This window comes from Staurois parvus, unplaced genomic scaffold (assembly GCF_062004578.1).
Source record: "Staurois parvus isolate SC_StPar_1 unplaced genomic scaffold, SC_StPar_1.0 ptg000415l, whole genome shotgun sequence".
NCBI lineage: Eukaryota > Metazoa > Chordata > Amphibia > Anura > Ranidae > Staurois > Staurois parvus.
Genome location: NW_028318211.1, coordinates 185,573 through 210,008, shown reverse-complemented (window position 1 = coordinate 210,008; position 24,436 = coordinate 185,573). Strand labels below are relative to the sequence as shown.

At 40.9% G+C, this 24,436-nt stretch overlaps 1 protein-coding gene across 2 annotated transcripts in view; it reads left to right on the top strand.

Moving 5' to 3' along the window:
* The window catches only part of ARHGEF40 (Rho guanine nucleotide exchange factor 40), a 130,803-nt gene that overhangs the window by 51,564 nt on the left and 54,803 nt on the right, over window positions 1-24,436 (top strand). For both annotated transcript variants that reach the window (XM_089687007.1, XM_089687005.1), the window contains exons 5-7: window positions 14,032-14,146; window positions 18,069-18,165; window positions 22,297-22,386. In XM_089687007.1, coding sequence (XP_089543133.1) covers window positions 14,032-14,146; window positions 18,069-18,165; window positions 22,297-22,386 — 302 coding nt within the window. The remainder of the gene's footprint in view (window positions 1-14,031; window positions 14,147-18,068; window positions 18,166-22,296; window positions 22,387-24,436) is intronic.

Genomic DNA, 24,436 nt, shown 5'->3' with positions numbered 1-24,436 from the left:
CTTAGAGCCGATGTTGTTCTTCTGAAAATGCATTCCACAGTGGCTCACTTTTCAGATGCATTTGAAAGGTGATGAGGAGGCGACATGTTGACTCCTTTGGCCTGTTTTAACCCTGGAAATGTCCACATGCTGTAGGCTTGCTGCCACTCGGTGAATGCAACATGAGGTTTAATTTTTGCTTTGCCCTGAGCAGCTGCATACTTTTTTTTAAAGTGTTACTAAACCCACAACAGTAAAACCAGTCTGTATATGCAACAAAGCATGCTTGATATACTGTGGAACCTAAGGGGTTAATCCTCTGCATTCTGTAAAACCGCTATTTGATCCTGACTTCTCTGATCCTCCCCCTCTTATCTCCTGATAAGACATATGTGTGGAGACACTGTACACATGCTCACTTTGGTGTGTATTGCAAGAGAGGTTTTTGTTTTGTTTTTTTTCTTGGGAGAGTGCATATGATCAGCACAGGGCCAATCAGCACTGTCCATACAGAGGTCATGGGTTCTGCATGCTCCTAGAGCAGAAAGCAAACTCCTCCTACAAGCTTTAACCAGTGCTCGGCTGGACACTGATAGAAGTCACAAACCTGCAGTCCCCACTCCATTTGATGATAGTATAGAGTCCTAGGAGATACTCTTCACATGCCCAGTTTGGCGTGTATGTCTAGAGTGGTTTTTTTTGTTTTGGAAGGGTGCATGTGATCAGCAAAGGGCCAATCAGCCCTATCCAGACAGAGGGTCAAGGGTCATGCAGCCTCATAGGACAGTCAGAGGTGAATGAAAACTCCTCCTACAAGCTTTAACCAGCGCTTGGCTGGACACTGATAGAAGTCACAAGACTATATACTGCTGATGAGAAAAGGTAGCAGTTTACATTTACTAAAATAATTGCATTTCCATGTTGTGTGTACTGTGGGAGACCAGATAGAATGAATGCTTGGTCTTGGGTTTAGTAACACTTTAAGTGGGCGGTCAGGGGGCAGTAAACGATGGTGCAACCGACTGTCTCCCTCGCTGCATATGTGAACAAACCCTTCCTACATTTTCACAGCGCGTTTTCAAATTGCAGGCAGAATCGCAGCGATTCCGCCCGCGATTTGAAATGCCCTAGTGTGAATGGAGTTTTACACTCTTTGTGTACTTTAATTTCATGCTGTTTTGTAGAGCACTGCTTATGTTTTTAACCAAAATATGGTGCAGGTACTTTCTACACATAAAAAAGTGTCAGTAACAGTTAACTTTCCATAACCTGGCTCACATAATCTATTTTGTTTATAAAGTGGAGTCATTTTATGCCTGAATGCCATCAGTTTCATGTCACAGCATGGGATCTTTTAATTGTATTTGCACATATTGATGTATGTCCAACTCTCCTATTAACCAAATGTCTTGCAGCTGTCTTCTAGTTGATAGAATACTTTCAATATGGTCCCTCTCTCTTTAGTGGTCATGCTGTAGATTACGGCATTTTATTATTACACCATCAGGCTGATTCAATAAAGTAGTTCAAAGAGCAATAGGAGAGCATATTAACCTTTTGTTAGCAGAAATATCCTGTTAAATGACAGGAATACAGTAAATGTCTAAATCAGACTGGCATAGTGTCACTGCTGTTTGCTCTGCTTTATTAAATAATCTTGTCCCTGAAAGGGACTGTGGTCCTTTTCTGTATTCTACATGCCCGCCACAAGTATTTCTGTGTTGATGATTTCTCTTTGAATGTGAATTTGTGCATAGCTATGAGTGTATTTATAAAAAGTAGTCCAACCAGAGAAAAGCCTAAAAATTCTATGCAGATGGTGCTAGGATTAGAGATTAGCTGAGAATCTCTCAAACTGCAAGGCTGAAATATGTTTTATTGAACCACTTTGCTACCTTCCAAGTTATATAAATACTGCAGACGCCAACAACTCACACCCATGTTCAGCTGTTTTTTCCATTTTCTGTCTATCTGCTGTGCAGTCATTAGTTTAAGCCGAAATTCAGCAGTAGTCCTGTCGACATCACCTGGCTCAAAAAAGTTGATTTAAAAATAACTGGGTGGAGGTCTATTGGATGAACAGTGACTGCACCCTATCAGGTGGTATTCACAGTAGCTGGCAGGGGAGATTCCTTTATGCACAGTGTTTAGCGGGCTGAAGGAGAGAAAATTATACAGTGGGTATAGAAAAAAATCTTCCCCTTTAAAATAATCACATTTTGTTGCTTTACAGCCTGAAATGAAGACAGACACAGTTTTTGTTTTATTCAGCTGTACTGTATTTACTCAGTGCAACTTATACAGTAAATGAAAGCTATAACAACATCGACATGTCAGAAAAAATAAAAAACATTCAAAAACAGACTTACTGAGTTGGGATCACCCCCTTGTGTCAGTATTTTGTTGAACCACCTTTTGCTTTAATTCCAGCCTGCAGTCTGTTGGGATATGTCTCTACTAACTTTGCACATCTAGACTTTGCAATATTTGCCCACTCTTCTTTGCAGAACTGCTCAAGTTCAGTTAAATTTGATGGTGACCATTTGTGGACTGCAGTCTTCAAGTCATTCTACAGATTTTCAATGGGGTTTAAGTCTGGGCTCTGACTAGGCCATGCAAGGACATTCACCTTTTTCTCTTTCAAGCACTGTGTGCTCATTTTTGCTCTGTGCTTTGATTGTTTTAACCACCTCCCACCCGCCACATAAGGAAATGACGGGCGGGCGTTGGCTCTCGCGTTCTGGGAGGACATCATATGACATCCTCGCTCTCAAACTGCACATATGCGCCCCTGGGGGCATCCTGGGACACAGCGGATCACCGATTGCAGTAAAGAGCCAATTGCACAGGCTCTACCATGTGATCAGTTGTGTCCAATCACAGCTGATCGCATTTAAATAGGAAATGCCAGTTATGTCCTCTCCTTACGCTGACAGTGTGTGAGGAGAGGAGAGTCGGTAAGCGGCATTCCTTTAGAGGGGACATCTACACTGATTATCAGGGCACTGATCATCAGTGCCCTGATTATCAATGTAGCCCCATCAGTGCCACCTGTCAGTGTCCATAATTGCCACCTGTCAGTGCCCATCAATGCCACATATCAGTGCACATCAATGCCACATAGTGCCCATCAGGGCTGTCTTTCAGTGCCAACTATCAGTGCCCATCAGAGCTGTCTTTCAGTGCCAACTATCAGTGCCCATCAGTGCCACCTATCAGTGCCAGTCAGTGACGCCTATCAGTGCCCATCAGTGCCACATAACAGTTCCAATCAGTGTCACCTATCAGTGTCAGTCAGTACCACCTATCAGTGCCCATCAGTGCCGCCTATCAGTGCTATATATCAGTGCTGTCTTTCAGTGCCCATTAGTAATGCCTATCAATGCCCACCAGTGATGCCTGTCAATGCCCATCAGTGCCACCTATCAGTACCTCCTCATCAGTGCTGCCTATTCATGCCCATCAGTGTAGTCTATCAGTGCCCATCACTGCAGCCTCATTAGCGCACATCAGTAAAGGAGAAAAATTATTTATTTACAAAATTTTATAACAGAAACTTAGAAAAAAATTGTTTTTTTTCAAAATGTTCAGTCTTTTTTGTTTGTTTAGCAAAAAATAAAAACCCCAGAGGTCATTAAATACAACCAAAAGAAAGCTCTATCTGTATCAAAAAAATGATAAAAATGTTGTTTGGGTACGAAAGCACTGAAAGCTGAAAATTGGCCTGGGCAGGAAGGGGGTAAAATTGCCCGGTAGGCAAGTGGTTAAAGGGTGGGTGATTTTTTCTATACCCACTGTGCTGCATATACATGGCTAGCTTTCTTTAGAACACTAGTCTTTTTTCTCCACATTTCATAATTTTTTGAGTTTACTCTCTTATTCAGTTTCATTCCACTTTTTGAAATTTATTTGATTGCTATGATTGATCAGCACTGACAGAGCATTCTGTATGTGAACAGATAAAAACGTTAACGTGATTGTAACTGCCAGTCATGCACAGTGCAACTCATAGCCGCCAAATAGATTTAGGGCTTGCAAAAGCCCTTGCCACCTCTATAAAAAGTGATCCAGGGTGGATCACTTTACAAAGGGCATTTGACAGGCATTTGGGAGGCTGTTTTAACCTTGTAAGCCTGAACCACTACATACACTCTGTGGCCCCATTCACTTGACAAGGGGTATAATTTTTTGCCCGATGGCTGTGAAGGCAGTAAAACCACAATTTGATCACCTTTTTTTGCCACCCCAATCGAACGTGTAAACTAGGTACTTGGAATGTAAACTAGCACTTGAAAGAAAGTATGAATTTATTTTACATGAGATTAGATTCAAAACACAAGAAGGACAAAATATGTATAAATAAAATCCTAGAACAAATTAACAGGATAAAACTTAATGACAGTTTAATTTAAAGCACGCCTTTGTGAGAACAATAAAATGTGAATTCCTGGGAATGATTTGGATTTTTACATGAATAGTTCCTAAAATAGATCCAGCAACACTTTCTGTAGCTGTTGATGTGACTTGCACAGCTTTAACATTCCTAATTCTATCCTATTCCTGCTTAAAACAACTCTCAGTTCAGTTGACATATCAATTTTTGTTAAAAAACCTTTTTGAATCATGGAATTTCAGTGACTGATTTAGCTCTGACTATTCCAGAATATGGATTTTCAGTGCAGAGGGCTGTTAATCGGGTCCTGTGTTTTGGATCATAGCCATGGTGTGTGCTGCAACTTTTTTGAACTTTTAATAATAGACATCCTAGCATGTTGTAGATTTTCCTAATATGGCTTCAAATGTGTTGCAAACCACCCAGACCCTAAGGCAGAAAAGCTTTCTTTTAGCATTTTTCTCCATCCACTATGCTTCACAGTTGGTATGAGGTTTGATGTTGGTATGCATTGTTTTGTTTTCTCCAAACACAATGCTGTGAACATTTACCAAAAATGTATGGCATAACTTTTCAGTATTTTTCACATTTCTCAACAACCATAATGAAATTATTTAAAGCAGTATTAAACCCCAAACCAAAAATGTAATGTATTGCAGCTTAGCAATCATTAGATGTGGTGACTGTATTAGTTTTCTTTTTCCGGTATTCACTTGGTGATCTGGCCAGTAACACACCTCCTGTATTATGGTGCCTACACTCTGGATGCAGTAGCACAGGGGGCACATTTGGACAGCAGCATTGTCAGTCAGGGGGAAGGGAGTGTTAGATGTACTAGCAGATTTAGACACGCTAACAAATTGAAGCCAAACTCCAGCTCATACTTTATAAGCAGTTACAGCAATATTATTTTACTTTTGGGATAAAGATTTTACACAAATAAATAAAAGCTGATCATTGTAATCACTCCTATCAGTGGTAAATGGTTTGTCTCATCCCTCTAAACTGCTACATTTGCAAGAGAGCTTTTTCTGTTGAAAAACAGACATACTGACCAGATTACCAGGGAAAAATAAAAATAAAAATAAACTTTGAAAAAGAAAACTAATGCAGCCATTATATCTAAGAATTGGTAAGCTGCAATATAATAAATGTTTGCTTTTGGGTTTAATATGGCTTTAATGTGTAAAATGTATTTCTCACTGTGGACTGATGGAAGCCCAAATCTTAAGAAACCTTCTCTTTCCAGTCTTATTGACTTCAACAGCTCTTTTTCTGAGGGCCTCTTAGATCACTTTTGTATGGGTCACATTGTAGTTCGGCAGAAGTGCACAATAGGGTAAGCTTGCATTAAAGTGTTACTAAACCCACAACAGTAAAATCAGTCTGTATATGCAGTAAAGCATGCTTGATATACGCACTGTGGAACCTAAGGGGTTAATCCTCTGCATTGTGTAAAAATGCTGTTTGATCCTGACTTCTCTGATCCTCCCCTTCTTCTAGTGTCCCACTCTTATCTCCTGATAAGACATATAGTGTGGAGACACTCTGCACATGCTCAGTTTGGTGTGTATTGCTAAAGGTGGGTTTTTAGTTTATTGGGAGAGTGCATGTGATCAACACAGGGCGAATCAGCACTGTCCAGACAGAGGTCAGGGGTCCTGCATCCTCTTAGAGCAAAATGAATTCTCCTACAAGTTTTAACAAGTGCTCAGCTGCACAAGACTGCTCTAACTGCTGATGAGAGAAGGTATTTAGCAGTTTATATTTATAGTTTAACATAATTGCATTTCTATGTTGTGTGTACTGTGGGAGATCAGATATAGTGAATGCAGGGTCCTGGGTTTAGTAACAGTTTAAGCTATGTGTAAGACATCTGTGTAGCTGTGATGAAAGAACTTTAGACACATTGCTGTAAATTTGTAATTATATTTTAAACATGGTTTTAATTTGGTCTTTTTAAATGGGTTGTTTCTGTAACATCCCATCAATCCCATATGATGTGCTTTCTCTGCATGTTGCTATTAAGGATGTGGTGCTGTTTCTTGTAATGCCGTCCCTTATCCAGGAATAAAATGTATTATATTCTGCAGAAGTGCAGTTTCACTTTTTGCCACACTGTGTACAACTGAAGTTTAGTAAAAAAAAAAAAAATTGGGAATGCAGCACCAGTGTAGTGATATACCTCTAATGATGTGTATCTTACATTCTACTATAATAATCCACCTCTCAGTGATTCTGGACCCCCCTCATAGCTGTGAACTTCCACCTGCTGGGGTTAATAGCAGCAGCTTTGACTGTGAAGGACTACTCACCCTCCTCTTACTGCCCCTTTAGCCTTTCACAAGACTCCTAGTATTCCTCTTCTAGAATGCAATGCATTCTGTGACTTGGAAGGGGAGATCCTGTCATTCATCTGTCCCTCTTCCATTCACAAAATGCATTGCATTCTTGGAGAAGAATACTTCTATTTGTGAAAGACCAAGGGGACATGAAGGGGAGGATGAGTGATGCAAGTCTTTCATAGTGCAGCTGTTGCTATTAACCCCCGCCGTTCTTGTGGTTCACAGCTGTGGGGGGTCTCCAACAACACTGAGAGGTGGACATTAATCAGAAGTCTGCAGAATGTGGGATTCACGCCATTAAAGGTACATTATTACACTGGTGCTTAAAGTCAATTTTCTTTTCTTTTTTTTTTACCAAACCTCAGCTTTAACAGCTGTGGCAAAAAGTTGAAGTGCAGTTCTGCACACAATTTGTGCATGATAAACTACAAACAAATTAAATAACATTGGTCATACAGTGACAATGCAGCAATCTGTAAATATGTCCCAGTCCATAAGCATACGAGTAGTGCTGCAGTACCATTTCCAGGAACAATCGTCAGTATTCTTGCCATTGCCTTTCAGTTGGCATTATATATAAAATATAGAGTAACTTTCCAATCAAAAATGTACACCAAATGAATATACAGTTGCAAGAAAAAGTATGTGAACCCCTTGGGATTACGTGGAGTTTTGCTTGAATTGGGCATAAAATGCGCTCTGAACGTCATCTAAGTCACAACAATAGAAGAACACAGTCTGCTGAACATAATACTACACAAACATTAGATGTTGCCATGGTTTAATTGCACATAACATGTAAACATTCACAGTGCAGGGAGGAAAAAGTATGTGAACCTTTGGACTTAACTGGTTGACCCTCCTTTGGCAGCAATAACCTCAACCAAATGTTTCCTGTAGTTGCAGATCAGACCTGCACAACGATCTGGAGTAATTTTGGACCACTCCTCTTCACAAAACTGTTTCAGTGTAGCAATATTCTTGGGATGTCTGGTGTGAATCGCTCTCTAAAGGTCATGCCACAGCAATTCAATCGGGTTGAGGTCAGGACTCTGACTGGGCCACTCCAGAAGACGTATTCTGTGCTGTTGCAGCCATTGTTTTGTTGAATTACTTGTATGCTTTGGGTCATTGTCCTGTTCCATCACCCATCCTCTGCGGAGCTTCAGTTGGCGGACAGATGGTCGTACGTTTTCCTGCAATATGTCTTGATAAACTCTGGAATTCATTTTCCCATCAATGACAACAATCCGTCCAGGCCCTGAGGCAGCAAAGCAGCCCCAAACCATGATGCTCCCTCCGCCATGTTTTACAGTGGGGATGAGGTTTTGATGTTGGTGCGCTGTGCCTTTTTTTCTCCACACATAGTGTTGTGTGTTCTTCCCAAACAACTCAATCTTGGTTTCATCTGTCCACAGTATATTTTGCCAGTAGTGCTGTGGAATATCCAGGTGCTCTTTTACAAACTTCAAACGTGCTGCAATATTCTTTTTGGACAGCAATGGCTTCCTCCGTGGTGTTCTCCCATGTACTCCATTCTTGTTTAATGTTTTCCTTATTGTAGATGTGTCAACAAAAATGTTAGCATGTGCCAGATATTTCTGTAGGTCTTTAGCTGACACTCTGGGATTCTTCTTTACCTCATGCAGCATTCTGGGCTATGCTCTTGCAGTCATTTTTACAGGATGACCACGCCTAGGGAGAGTAGCAACAGTGCTAAACTTTCTCCATTTGTAGACAGTCTGTCTTACCGTGGACACATGAACATCAAGGCTTTTGGAGATACTTTTGTAACCCTTTCCAGCTTCATGCAAGTCAACAATTCTTGATCGTAGGTCTTCTGAGAGCTCTTTTCTGCGAGGCATGGTTCACATCAGACAGTGCTTCTTGAAACCAGTAAACCCAAAACAAGTTTGTGTTTTTTAAGGGCAGGACAGCTGTCAGCAACACATCCAATATCATCACACTGATTGGAGTCAAGGTTGGCTCACTCCTGGCTCCAATTAGCTCTGGGAGAAGTCATTAAGCTAGGGCCTCACATACTTTTTCCTCCCTGCACTGTGAATGTTTACATGTTATGTGCAATTAACCCATGGCAACATCTAATGTTTGTGTAGTATTATGTTCAGCAGACTGTGTTCTTCTATTGTTGTGACTTAGATGACGTTCAGAGCACATTCTATGCCCAATTCATGCAAAACTCCACGTAATCCCAAGGGGTTCACATACTTTTTCTTGCAACTGTATATTCTAAGACAATAAAACTGCTAAACCATCACAAGTTGGCTTGTTGAGTCTGTTACCTCTTCCAATAATGTCAAGCTGCATGTGTCTATCTGCATATGTGTAAATTTCAACTGTTATAATATAGACACCCCTCACATTTATAGAGAGAGCAGACTACCTGCAATCATATGGAATGGAGCCCACCAGGGGTTTCATATAGCTTCAAATTTTCTATTATAGTTTCTATCTTGAAATATCAGTTTTCCTCTGGAGATTACAGTTTTAACTTGATTTTTCCACTCTGTTACTTTCCGTGCTATATAAAGCAATATGGTAACAGGAGGTACCAGCTCAGTGGGCACAATAGACTGATCAAGCATGTTAAGAAGACATATTTTAGGTTCTATTGTTAAGTTAACCTGTTAAATAGAGGATATAAGAGAAACAATATCATGCCAATATCTGTGGAGTTTCGGCACTTCCAGATCATATCAATAAAGTCCACTGGACCTCTGTCACATCTAGGACACAGATCTGTGTCTCTACAATTCCATCTATGTAAGTTGACTGGGGTGTGATAAATCCTATGAAGAATAAAAAGTTGGATGAGTCTCTGCGTCGGTGACAAGGATACCATAGAGAGGATTGTAAGGCTTGCTCCCATAGTACCTCTGTTAATGGGCCTATATCTTCCTCTCATTCTCATCTAGCTGGGATGTAGGTGCGTGTAAGTATACAAATTCTAGAATTTAATTGTGGTTGTTGAGAAATCTGCATCCCACAAAAATAGCGCAAAGGTATGCCATACATTTTTTTTCAAATTCTTTATTTTAAATACAACAGTTTACAACCATAGAAAGTAGTACAACAAGAGGAAAAAAGGGCTATATCTGCACGATCACGGTACGAAGAAAGCATAAATAATGGCCCTTGCATAGATAAATTCCCTCGAAGGACACTGTTGCGTCTTTTGTCAGATATATGAGATATAGAACCTAGAAAAGGAAAGGAAAAAGGGAGAAAAAAAAAGGGCAAAAAAAAGGGGGGGGGGGGTGGGAGAAGAAGGGGATAAGAAGGACATGAGGGGGAAGAAGATTAAGGTGGTGTGTTGAGTGGGCACATCGAGTAGTAGAGCTAAGGGTATGTGGTCTTTAATCAACAGGGTGACTCACTTCGAGAAGGGACTTTCCCTCCTGCGAAAAAACAAACATGTTCCAAAGGGTCCATGTTTTGGTATATACCTCATGTTTATTTTGTTTTGTCAGTACCAAGTCTTCCATTAAATCCAGCTCCTCCACCTTTTGAAGCCAAAGTCCAATAGAGGAGGTTGTGAATCTTTCCATCTAAGGGATATTGTCAAGGTCCTACCTTTTTCCTGAGGTTATGTTACTCCATGTGCTGGCGTCCATCTTGGATTTTTGCTGTGCATGATGGGAATCCTTTTATGCCTTCAGGTCTCTGAGGTCCATCCCCCAGAGGGGTGTGGCTGATGACATATAAGCCTGTGGTCCGCACATGCTCTTTGCACTTGTGTCTTGTGTCTTGGTGTTGCTATTACTCTGTTCTGACTCTCGTGACTATCCTGGTATCTGATTCGGCTTGTGACTCGACTATTCTTTGTATTCTCCTTTGATCTGACCCTCTGTTGCTGAACCCGGCTCGTGACCTGTGATTCTCGTCTGCTGTCCTGTACTGTTTTGTCCTGTTGTTGTTGACCCGGCCTGTCTGACTACTCTTTTGTCTCTTCCACCAGCTACACGCCATTGGCGGCGGCCATTACCGCAGCTGAGGTGTCTCGGGGGCCGCGACCTGGTTCCTGGCTGCGTCAAGTCCATCCCCACCATCAGGGGCCCTGGTGAAGGGCAGCCTGGGACTTAGACTCTGCGCCCTGAGGGACTTCGGTCTGTGGGTGGTGGTTGTCGTCAGCCAGTGCGTTACATTGTTAGGCCTGCCTGTCTGTTCCTCGGCCCCTGCCCTGACAGATATATAGGGTTTGGCAGCGTTCAGAAGATGCCACAGGTTGGAGCATTTGTAAACTTTAGCCGGACTGTTGGTAACATAGAGAAGAAAAAAATGCAGAATAAAAATGCAGAATCATCAGGAACCTGATGGTCAGTAAATTTTTGGACGATCCGACAGACCTCTCGCCAGTAGTGCTCCAACCTGGGGCATGACTAGAAGATATGAAGAAGCATTCCCCTTTCCAAGAGACAGTGCCAGCATTTATCTGTGGTAGTTAGGAAGAATTTATGAAGAACTGTTGGCGTACGGTACCACCGGGATAAAATTTTGAACTTATTTTCCTGAATCTTAGTGCAGAGGATATCAAGGTGAAACAAACTATGTTGGTTTTTTGAGATTCCGAAAAAATCCTCACCAGGTCAGACTCCTACTTGTGTAAATAGGATAAGGAGAAGTCAGAAGAGTATACAACTTAGACATACATATGGGAGTGCGCCATTATCTGAGCAGTATTCCTCTAGAGTGGTCAAACTATGCCACAAACCTTGGGCGGAAGGGAGGGAACAGATAAATTTATGAAGCTGCAAAGCTTTCCAGAAGTCAAGATGATAACATCCAGTAAGATTCATCAAGATCTGAATAGAAGGCCAGGAGCCAGTTTCCAAAAAAGTGAGAGGCTTGAAAAATAACCAGAACGCAGCATGGTCCGGAAAGCGCCCTCACCGAGACCCGGCATGAAACGTGGATTATCTAGAATCGGGAATAACGGGGAATTCCCTGTGGAAATGGGTGTAATCGAAAATAACCACGAGTACACCCGCGAGGTCATGCTGATCAGCAGATGAGCTTTGAGCATAGAGGGTAAGGAACCATGACATCATGGGACTCGCTGAAACGGAAACAAACTCTGATTCTGTTCAATAAGGGTCCATAGTTTAGTGTCCCTGTGCTGGCACCAGTCCACCAGACATCCTAAGTGGGCCATGGCAATAACCTGGATATGTGAGTAAAGAACCCACAAAAAAGAAATCCCAACAGAGAAACAATCCGCGGCTTAAGAAATGCGTTTTATTGAAAAATATGAAAAAAAAAAAAATACAATTACCCCTCCACCCTGCACAGTATAAAACCAAATGACAATGATGTTACTACATAAAAACACATGGCCGGGCACACAGGCACACTTACCACCCACACCAGAATGGGCATGGGGGGAAAAAGCCAATGAGGGCCAAAAAAAGTATGAGTATGGTTGGTTGTACAGAATAATTGGATGGATGATATCCTGTACAACAGTGGTACAATTAAGTTGTGTAGAGAATGCTGACCCTTTAAAAGCTAGTGTGGGCCTGCTGATAGTATCTTTGCAGGTCAGGAACAGCCAGACCGCCAAATTGCTTAGGTATGGTAAGCAATCGGTGCCTGATACGAGGCCTCTTATGTCCCCAGATAAAGTCTAAGAGTATGGAGTGTGCTTGCTTAAAGAATGAGGATGGAATATAAATCGGTAAAGCTTGGAATAAGTATCAAAATGTAGGTAAAATACACATTTTGATGATGTTACAATGTCCAAACCAAGAATGGAGGCCGCCACGCCATTTGTCTAGCAGAGTATGTACCCAATTTAAAAGGGGCGAAAAATTCAAGGTGATTGTGTGAGAAATTTGGGGCAGAATATTGGTATGTAGGTAATTCGGTGCTTCATGGGTCCATTTGAATTTGTAATTCAATGGAGGTCTAGTAAGAGACAGCGACATTGCGACACACATTGCTTCCAATTTAGTGAAGTTTATTTTAAGATGGGATAAAGATCCATAACGCTCAAACTCACATAGTAGGTTAGGGAGGGAGATCCTGGGGTTTGTTAGGGTGAATAGCATGTCATCTGTGTAAGCAGAGACTTTGTATTGAGTATCTCCCATACACAACCCCTGGTTATCAGGATTTCTTCGGACAGATCAGAGAGTGGACACCCCTTCCTAGTGCCGTTCGTATTAGGGAAATGATAATATCCCGTTCACCTTCACAGATGCAGTAGGTGTAGTGTAGACACTGGAAATCCAAGTAATCATGTTTTTCCTGAGGCCCATGTACTGTAAGATGGCCAGCATGAATTGCTAATTCACTCAGTCAAATGTCTTTTCTGCATCTGTACCTAGTATAAGACAAGGAGTATTAGTCTGTTTGGTCGTGTGAAGCAAGTTGAGAACCTTAATAGTGTTATCTCAAGCCTCCCGGTAGGAATAAAGCCCACTTGGTCGAGATGGATTAGCTGTGGTTTAGGTGGATTAGATGTTGTAATCTGGCCACTATTAGTGAAAAGTTTCAGATCAATATTTAAAAGAGAGATTGGTTCGTAGCTACTGCAAGATGAAGGATCTTTTCCCTCTTTTGGCAGAATGGTAATATGTGCTTTCAGTGTCCGAAGGAAGAGAAGCAGTGTCTTCCAACGTATTAAACATTTTAAGCATTTATGGGCCAAGATTGGTAAGTAGCAATTTATAATACTGAACTGTAAGGCCATCAGGGCCAGGAGCTTTACCCTATTTGGTCAAATTAACAGAAAGTCATAGTTCATCCAACGTTATAGGAGCCTCCAGTGCTTGACGGACTGAGAGGAGCAGTTTAGGCATACCGGAGGATATCAGGTAATCCTCTGCAGGAACTGGCGGAACAGATGTAGTATGCAGTTTATATAAATAGGAGTAAAATTCCCCAAACGTTTGGGCAATTCGGGCAAAGAGGCCTGCTGACCATTCGCTTGCGTTATGTGCAGAACGTTGGTCATTGCTCTCTGGTCCTATAGGGATTTGGCCAATAACTTGCCACATTTATTACCGGATTCATAGAAGGCACATCTGCAGGTTTGGAACGTGCCATACATTTTTGGTAAATGTTCACAGCATTGTGTTTGAAGAAAACAAAACAAAACTTACCAACATCAAGCAATAGTATATTAAATGAGGACATGGTAAGTACCTATCATTTTTTTTTACTTGGTCCATGTTTTGTGTTTATGGGTACCACTTGCATTCTTTAATGAGACTAGCTCATAGAGCAAAGATCATTGTGACTGGCTAAATTCAGGCCAGTTCTCATCACTAACAATATCTTATAACCTCATAGGGGGACAAGACCAAGACAAGAGAGCACTGCTAACTATGTCTCCTGCCAAAGCCCCATCTGGATTCAGCCAGAAAGACCTTCAGGAAACCATTGTGTATTTTTTCTCTCTTCTCAGGTAAAGGAAAGATGAAGAACAAAAGGGGTAAAGACGACAAAAAGGGCATAATACACACACAAACATAAGCTGTAAGGAGCTGAAAAATACTGGCTGTGTTGTTAAGATATTTCATCTCAGATTTAATGACAAATAATCCTTTATATCTGAATATAATCATAAACTCAGGGCCATAAACCAAGGTTTGCATCATAAACACCTATAATACTACCAGTCCTGAAGTGAAGCAATCCTACAATAAGCGGATTGTTAACAAGGCCAATATTGAGCTGTAATTAGTGTAAAACTGAATATTTCCTGACGAAGGAACAAAGGTGCTGCTATATGTGCGAGTTTTGTTGATGGAACACATTAGCTTAGCATACCATTGCGACATTTCCTGTGTCAGCAAACACATATTTTTACTGCAAGTTTTAGAATGGTATTTCAAAATTAAACCTGAAAACATTTTTAGTGCAAAAAGGACAATAACAAAATGTTACAAATAATACATTTTCAGCTCCAAATGAAATTTTAGAAATGTACTGAATTTGAGCATTATTTTGTATGCTTTTGTAAAATTCCACATTTATTAGGAGACGACAAATGGGTTGACTCTACACAGGGGTGGCTGCAGACCATTTTTTTCACTGGTTCTGGGAGCATAAGTGGGAAAGCTAAGTCCTTGATCCTGAATCCCATGTGATAATAATTGCGGAGTAAATTTTTTATTGAGAACTTCATATTTGATAGAAAGTAATACTGCAAACTAGGAGATCAAAATGTAAACCGTATAAACAATCTATACAATACCCACAACAAGTAAACCTTGAGTTAGGCTAGGTTCACACTTGTGCGACCTGAGCTCTGCATGTAGGCAGCCCAATCATTTCATTGGTCTACCTGCAGAAACTCAAGGAAAGAAGTCTTTGAATCTTTTTTTAATTGGTGCCTCTCTGAGGCATATGGTGCTGCAGCATCATGCGATTTAGTGCACAACAACAAGCGTCTTTACCCCCATCTGTAGGGAATTAAGATATATTGATACTCCCACATGTCTGCTAAAGAGCAGCGTGTTTTGCCTGTAGGTTGGAAATGTGCACAATTGTGTTTAGTTTAAAGTCAAGGTGAATGCAACAAAACTCGAGCATGACCAAATAATAAATTTGGTGCTTTGAACTTATAACTAAGAACCAATGTCCAGTTTCCTATTTTACCTCCTCTTTATTACGCTGATTATCATACCAGGGAAACTGTGGTAGTCAGGGAGCTGAGCGTGGAGCTACAGCAAGAGCAATAGCAGCTTGTGCAGTGTGCTGCATACAAATAGGAGTACGAGTTTTGCTGCATGCACTATGCCAAAATTGACTGCAGCAAACTTAAGGGTTTTTTAGCAGTGTACAGAGTTTGTCGCAGTAAAATATGGGTGACAGCTTGGTCCTCACCGGAGTACCCAGCTAACCGGTAATGGACCAGTGACCGTAGTGGCCCTGGGTTACTTTGCTGCAAGCTGACACCAATTCAAGCCCTGATCATCGCCACACCAAGGGGTCCCAGGAACAGGATGACTATGATGTAGAGATGGGCTACAAGATAACAGAAGGTCAGAGTCCCAGCAGAGGTTGAGGCAGAGGGTCTGCAAGAGAATAGTTTACTTCCAGGCAGAGGCTAAGGCAGGCAAGGCAGCAGTGGGTGTCCAGGTGGAGATTGAGGCAGGAGGCAAACATGCGAGTAAGGCTCAGTTCACACTAGCTTTGTCAGCAGGCATCAGACAAGCCTTTGGGAAGCGTTTTTAACGCTTCTCAAACACCTATGAAAATTCTGCACATGGCAGCACACAGTGCTGTTCACACTGAAGCATTAGCATTGTGTTGCGTCGTGGCAAAACTGACGCCTCGTGTTGAGTCAGGAGGAGTTGTAGCCTCCCATTCAAGTCTATGCCACTCTGCAAACGCCTGGCAGGCAGTGCGGTTGCGAGGCGGTTGCGGGGCGTTAATACCATTTAACTTCATTATAGGCATTTGTGGTGCGGTTTTAATGCCTATAATGATAATCAATCACCTCAAAACTGTGCATGGGGCATTTGGGGAGCGTTTGAGGAGCATTAAAAATGCTTCCCAAATGCCTGTCAAACACTATAGGGGCATTTGGCAAGAGTTAGAAATAAAGTCCAGTGTGAACGAGCCCTAATACTGGCCATAGACAGATCAACATTCAGTTGGTTCAACAGGAACAGCACGCATTACAATTAGTGTGCAGCTGTCCCTGTTGGACAGAAGTCGATCTAACGATCAACTTCTGTGATCAGAGAAGTTGGAAAACTGTTGTCTATCATAGCTGCAGCCACTGATCAGTGCCGGGTCCCACTGTCAGAATACAATGTCCTGGCAGGGGTATTCCTTCATCCATCTCACTTTTGTGTTAGTTTTAGTTAGTTTTTAGGTTATTTTTTATTTGGATAGCATGCCAGATGTTTTAAACATCTGTAAGATGTTTGTTACTGCCTATGTACCCGCAGGGGATATTTCTGATTTCTTCCAGTCCCAGAGATATTGTTGTCATCAGGACTAGAAATAAAGAGAAAATTTTATAACGGGTGCATAAGTACCATTTTTTGTACAGTAGAGGTGGACTAGAAGCATCATCTGTTTTCTGTTGCTGTCTGTGTACATTAGAGATTTCCGCTCACTTTCTATCCTCTTTGACAGTGTTGTCACTGGAACAGGAAGTGTGGTGAAATCTCCACAATGGAGCAACAATGCTATTAAAAACTATACATAAAGTTCATAGTGATTCTAAAATAAAATATTTGCCTAAGTGTTATGTACACAAAATGAGTACAGTATGTTGTATATTAGGCAGTATGTGTCAGAATTGCTAAGGTGCCCAAATTATCATACACGCAAAGGGATTGCATGGGATACTGCAGCAGAAAAATGGTGGAAAAGACATCCAGGCAGTAGTTACACAATGGGTAATATGTAATAAAGTGAGCGCTACTAATAGAATAATCAAGTAAGCAGCTAATAGCACTGAAGATGATCACAACCACCTTCGGTATAAATAAAATAAACAAAGTGCAGCGCTTTAAAACAGGTTTAAAAAGTTCGACCTCAAAAGTTCGACCAAGGATCGATCTAAAGACACACGTTTAAATGTTCATATGATCAAAATAGGCAATATGTGAACACAGCTGGAAATCTGGTCCGGGAAATGGCAAGAATGCGCACTCACCGACCGCACATAGGAAATGCGCGTTTACGTGTATCCAATCAAAACGAATGTAGATATCCCACAGAGAGAGATGTCCTCAATCGATCTGCTGGGCTGATGGATCAATCACAGGCACATGTTCCTTCCAGGTACAGGTGTTCCTCCTCTGGATGATATGTAGCTGTGTCTGCCTACCCCTCAGTGGGGTTTAAGAAGTGGGAAAATACTCATGGTGTAGTATGTCAAATATTTATTGATAGAAGTGATTAAAAAGCTAGGTCAGTAATGTCACTGGCAATGTGCCATAAAACACATATACAAAAGTGAAGAAGTAAGTTACTGACCCTTTAAGAGCAAGCACCCAGACCTCCTCGTGTGTGCAACTGGTTACACAATTTAGAAGTTATTTGTAGCCATGCATAGCAACTGGCATAGTCTAAAGTATGATTTCTGAATAGTTTAATAGTGAGATATAGAGAAACTCAGACACTTAATACCTTTCTTCTGAAATGGTTTTATCAAGATTATGTTTATTATTATACAGGATTTATATAGCGCCAACAGTTTGCTCAGCGCTTTACAATATAAAGGGAGACAGTTCAGCTACAATACGATCATAACAAGAGGATTAATCTAATAGGTTTAGATCTTCATTTTCAGTTTATGTGCAAAGCAGAGGATGAATGAAATATATATATAAATCTCCAGAAATATTTTTATTTTTTATCAGGTCTGATGTGCGTGATTTGGGAATGACCCTCATTTTGGATCTTCGAGATTGCACAGCCAACAAGGAGGCTTTCTTAGAAATGCTTCACAACAGCAAGGTAACACTGCCATATGTTTTCTCTTCTTTGAGGGGCTATTTAGAATCTATAATGAGTATTATGAATATGACAATCAGCTCTGTTGTGTGATACAAGGCTTAGAGATGCTATATATTAACTTGTTGGGAATCCATTCCAAAAACATGGACACCAATATAGCGTCATCTTTTCTTTCTGACATTGCCAGCCTTCACTCTTCTGGAAAGACTTTTTACAAGGTTTTAAAGTGTGTTTGTGGGAATTTTGGCCCATTTGGTTAAAGGAGCATTTGTGATGTCAGGAAGTGATTATGGGTGAGAAAATCTAGCTTGCAATGTGTGTTTCAATTTATTCCAGTAGTGTTGAGGTCAGAGATCTTTGCAGGCCACTTGAGTTACTTCACACCAATCTCATCAAACTATGTTTATATGGATCTGACATTCTGAACAAGAACACAGTCATGATGGAACAGAAAAGAGCTTTACCCAGACTGTTGCCCTAAGGTTGGAAGTGCTCAGTTGTCCAATATGTCTTTGTACAGGATTCTGTAGTATTAACAGTATCTTTTTACTGGAAACCCCTTTAGGAAACATTAAAAATTGGAGGGGTGTCTACATACTTTTGGCCACAGCCTGCTTTTATGTGACTTCCAGATTTCCAATACTGCAGTTACAACACTTTTCCATTCCAACAGTTCCGTTACAACACTAATCCATTCCAACAGTGCAGCTACAATACTATATTGAATTTAGGCTTTTAACCACTTGCCTACCTAGCACTTATACCCTCCTCTTGCCCAGGCCAATTTTCAGCTTTCAGCTCTGTCGCACTTTGAATGACAATTGTGCGGTCATGCACGCAAATAGCGCTTTCTTTTGGTGGTATTTACTCGCCGCTGGGTGTTTTATTTTTTGTGCTATAAACAAAAAAAAGAGCAAAAAATTAAAAAAAAAAAGTTTCTTTGTTTCTATTATAAAATTTTGCAAACAGGTAATTTTTCTCCTTCACCGATGTGCGTTGATGAGGCTACACTGATAGGCGGCACTGATAGGCATTGATAGGCAGCACTAATGGGCACTGATGAGGTGGAACGGATAGGCAACACTGATGGGCAATGATAGGAGGCACTGATAGGCGGCACTGATAAGCTGGCACTGATGATATTGCACTGATAGACGGCACTGATGGGCGGCTGTCAGAGATCGCCGCGGCGCTGGTCCCGACGCATGCGCAGTAGACCATCTCATGCGGGGATTCGGGTGCTAGGACTCAGTCCACCACGACGACGGAGTTCGCGGTGGACTGAGTCCTAGCACCCGAATCCCCGCATGAGACGGTCTACTGTGCATGCGTCGGGACCATCGCCGCGGCAATCTCTGACAGCGGCACTGATCATCAGGACACTGATGAGAGTGCTGATCACTTCCCTGACAATTGCTGGTTATCGGCAGTACTTTCCTCACGCTGTGACAGCGTGAGGAAAGTGCAGCCGATAATTGGCAACTGTATTTACCTGGTGATCTGCTGTGTCATTGGACACAGCTGATCACGTGGTAAAAGGCCGCTGTGATTGGTCGTTTACCGCATCACATGATCAGCTGTGTCCGTAGGACACAGTGATTACCGGTGGTGCCAGGTGCGCGCCACTGGGGGTGCGCAGGGGGCGCTTTCTGGAATGACGTCCATGGACGTCCTCCCAGAACTAGACAATCGCGCTGTAGCCGTTTTTTTGGTTATAGCGCGGTAAAGAAGAGGTTAATAGCAAAAGTCCTACCTAAATGAGGACACCATAATATACCTGTGTTCCTCTTCAATTTATTTGGATTGTGGCTAAATTGCCACCCCACTGTTCAATTATAGGGGGAGGTTTACAAAAGCTGGTTCACTCAGAACCTCATACACCTGTGCATGGTAGCCAATCAGCTTCTAACCTCAGCTTGTTCAATTAAGCTTTAAACTGATTGGTTTCCATATAGAACTGCACAAGATTCTAAGTGAACCAGCTTTAGTAAATAAACCCCATAGAACCATTACCAGCTACTGAGTCAGTGTCATGGTCAAGCTTTTGACTTGTGCCCAGAGTATTTGCTCAAAGCATAAACATGCATAATCACCTGATGTTTGCATGCATGGTTATTCCACAGCTATTCTTAGACAGGCCATACATTATGCATTTTTTTTTCCTTCAATGACAGGTTGAAGCAAAGAAAATTGCTTGATTCCCCCATCAACAAAGTTAGTGTTGACGGGGGGAATCCCTCCTGTAGCGCTGTTGTATTCTGCTGGTGGGGAGCCACCAGCAGTGCTTGGGTGACAAAAACACGACAGACTTGTTGTGCTGACGTCGATCGATAGATTAACGAGGCTACCCATAGATGGCTCAAAATTTAGCTTGCTCCTGATGAACCAGCCAAATTTCTATACATCTATCGCTGGATTTAGTATAGGTTCACATTGTAGTGGGTTTGCGGCCCGCGTTTGCATGGGCACGGTAGCCCATTCTTTGCCTTTTCTGAACAAAAAAAAAAAATTAGTAATGCTTGCAAAAGTCAAAGGTAAAACAAGGAGAGGAGCATGTAGTCACAGAAAGTTTGAACATACCATTGTAAAAGCATAAAGGGACACTAAACTCTGGTTTAAAAAAATAAAATTCTATTCAAGCATACTGTATGTTCTTGATTCAAAAAAAGTTCCTTCTATTGCTCTCAGCATTCTCCAAATCTCCAAATTCCTTTTTATTGCTGCTGCCATCTGACTTCCTGTTGGAGGTTGGCTACATTCATTCTCTATGGTTCTACTGTGTGTAGGAATGTAGCCATCCTCTTCTACTTATACGGACTAGAGACTTGTGTATATAGAACAGTGTGCATGACCACAACTAACATGCATTGCTTGTTTCAAACAAATGGAAGTGAGTAGGAAATGGAAAGATTTAGGAGCTCTCAAAGGACATTACAAAGAGGCAGAAAAGCACAATAAGAATCAATTTCATGAAAAATAGATTACAGTGCCATTACTTAATGTACAAATACATTTTGAAAAATAAGTTTTAAGATCCAGAAAGGAAACAAATCATTCAGGGGAAACACTACATGTGGTTGCCAAGAGTCAAAATCGACTTGATAGCACTTTATAAAAACTATGGTAATAGATCTTTTCATCTACTTCAGATGGCTATATGAACATTTTGCCTAGACTATAAAATAATGGAAACTAGGAAGCAGACAGGGTCCATTGCTGTCACTATAAGGCCTCTTGCACACTGCAGCTTGAAAAAGCTCAGTACAGTGTTCTCTTTTACCCAGGTAAAATGTAGCCTATAATTTACAATGTGTATTTGCACACAGGTGCATAAATAAGCACCACATATTCCTTAGTATAAAAAAACAATTAGAAAAATGTGCATTTTCGGTGAGTAATTTACGCTGCCTGTGCACAAATACGTGCATATGCATGCAAATACGCGCAAATGAGCATAAATATTAATCAATTTTCCCTAAGGATATATTGTGCATGCAAATTTATGAACACACATATGTACGCAAATATGCGCATAAATATGTGCGAATATGTGCAAAACAAGCACCTGAAATTACGTATAAAAGAAGTAGATGTTCAAACTTCAGTACTGTGTGCAAGAGGCCTAAGAAAACCCACCCTGAGAAATTACATGCAGCCATCACTAAAGTGTGTGCATATAGACAGGAAGGGGTTTATTTACTAAAGCTGGAGAGTCCAAAATCAGACTCCCTTCTGCATAGAAACCAATCAGCTTCCAGGTTTCATTGCCAAAGCTTCATTGAACAAGCTGAGGTTAGAAGCTGATTGGTTTCTAGGCAGAAGGGAGTCTGATTTTGGACTCTACAGCTTTAGTAAATAAACCCCGAAGAGTCTGCAAAGAAGCTGAAGGAGATCAGACGCATTGCAACTTTGGATGAAAAAAGTGAAAACAAGCATTTTCTTCTATGTTTTTGTCATAGATCTGTTTTCCCTCTGACATAATAGAGTCCATTTCTGTTATTCAGTGTCAGGAAAACAAAATTAATGATGCAAGGTTTTATGATAATAAAAAAACCTGTGATGAATGAATCTTTTTTTATTAGCTGTTTTTATTTTTGCACAATCATCATAACTAAGAGTTTCTGTCTACAGGACGCAGTTCACGGCTGTATAAATCGCACCTTATTTGTTTATGATGAAGAGAATGCTGCTACAGTTCAAAGTGACCTTCAACAAACACAGGCAAGCGCTTTGTACTAAATATAGTAATGTGTTACATTGCACATCATTAAATCAACAGGGAAATAAGTACACAATGATGCAGCTGGGTGCCACACCGAAACTGCTCATCCACAGGCATAAAGACAGCCATTGATGGAAATGTTTTGACAGTTCACACGTGTTACTGTTCATCAGTGTTTCCATAGTCCAGCAGATTTTCCTGGACTGTGAAGCATTGCTTTAAGTAAGAAAATAATCTTCTAGAATGGAAACTCTTTGGCGCTTTCTTTGGTCAACATCAGACTTTTTTTGGACTTAAGAAATATTTCTGAGCAGATACAAAAATGAATATAAACTGTCTATATCTAAATATAGATCTATATATATCTATATATATATATATATATATATATATATATATATATATACATATATATATACACAGACAAGCCAATCCACATTATAAAGTTCTATTTGTGCTTTTTTACAATAAACCCACACACAAGGGCTTTTGGCTACGCTTACTGAAGTAGACATCACTCTTTTAATTTTTTTTATAAAGGGATGAACTGTTGCTGTCAGGAGAAAAAAGTGGTGGGCTTTATGATTATATTGAATGCTTGAATGATTCCCTTTCCCCCTGAAATGCACATCCACTATGAAGAACGGCTCATCAGCTGACCATGAGCAATAAGGAATGTCAAACTAGAGCCAGTGGCCTCCAGCCTGTGATGTTTCTCAAGTGGTGGGGACAGCGTGTTTTACCTTGGATTCCAAATAGAGGTCAAGTGGACAGTATTTTTATTTAGGCCTCATTTACGCTGGCACATCTTCGTTTAGCTAAATGCAGGAGACGTGATCTGAGAAGAATAAACACGTTTTAGGCTTTCCAGATCACTTTTACCTGTGTTTAGATGTTCCTTCTTTAAAGAATATGTGACCCCAACAATTCACATTCCTGATATGTGTCTGTTGTACAAAGTATTGCTTCTTTCATGTGAAATACAGTACATGATGATCCTGCCAGTCTCTTCTTTCCTATTTTAAACTGACCACACTAGCCATGGGAGCACATCCTACCCAGCATGGTCAGTTATCTGGCTATCCTGGGAGCTCAGCCTTCTTGTCCTCCAATGATTAGACTTGTGCTGGGCCTCCCGCCCCCGCACAGCTCTTTTCTGGGAAGATTTGTATATTTGGTACAAGAGGAAACAGAGGGCCCTGCTCGTTAGAGCTTACAATCTGCTCACTTTTAGGCAATCTCTGAAAACCTATCTCTTCAGGGAAGCCTATCCTGCCCTCAGCTAATACTGGAATCTTCTACTCTTCCTACCAGTTTATCCCCCCCAGTTACTACCTTTTGTACCACCAGCCCCTCCATCCTAGATTGTAAGCTCCAAAGAGCAGGGCCCTCCTATCCCTCTTGTATTGTTGCTGTATTGTCTCCCACTATAATGTAATCGCTGAGCAAACTGTTGGCGCTATATAAATCTTGTATAATAATAATAATATATATATATATTAGATTGTAAGCTCTAACGATCAGGGCCCTCTGTTTCCTCTTGTACCAAATTGTATTGTAACTGAGCAAACTGTTGGTGCAACAGTTTATAAATTCTTTATAATAATAATAATATATAAACATTTTGCCTTTCATATCCTTATTAAACTGAGATGTTTTACAAGGAAAGAGTTCACATATACTTCAGAGCAGATTGAGGTGCGTCTACACACAATTATATTAACGTTTCCATGCGTTTAGCCGCCAACTCTAAACCGCACCCCCAGCCTAAATCATGACGTAATCCCAAGGTGAGTTAAAAGCTTATATCCACTTTGTAGAGCAAGCATAGTATCAGTATTAGAATAATGCCTTTTCAATAGTGATCATTTTAAATCAAAATCACTTTTGTTAAAAAAGCATTATTCGAATTTTGCCCCCATGCTTGCTTTGCAAGGTGGGAATCATCTTTTAGATATGAACTCAGAAGTTTTGTGGCACTGAATTGCCACGCTGGTGTTACTTTAGTCCTTAGGTTTAAGGGACTGTGGTTTAGAAAGTAGGAATATT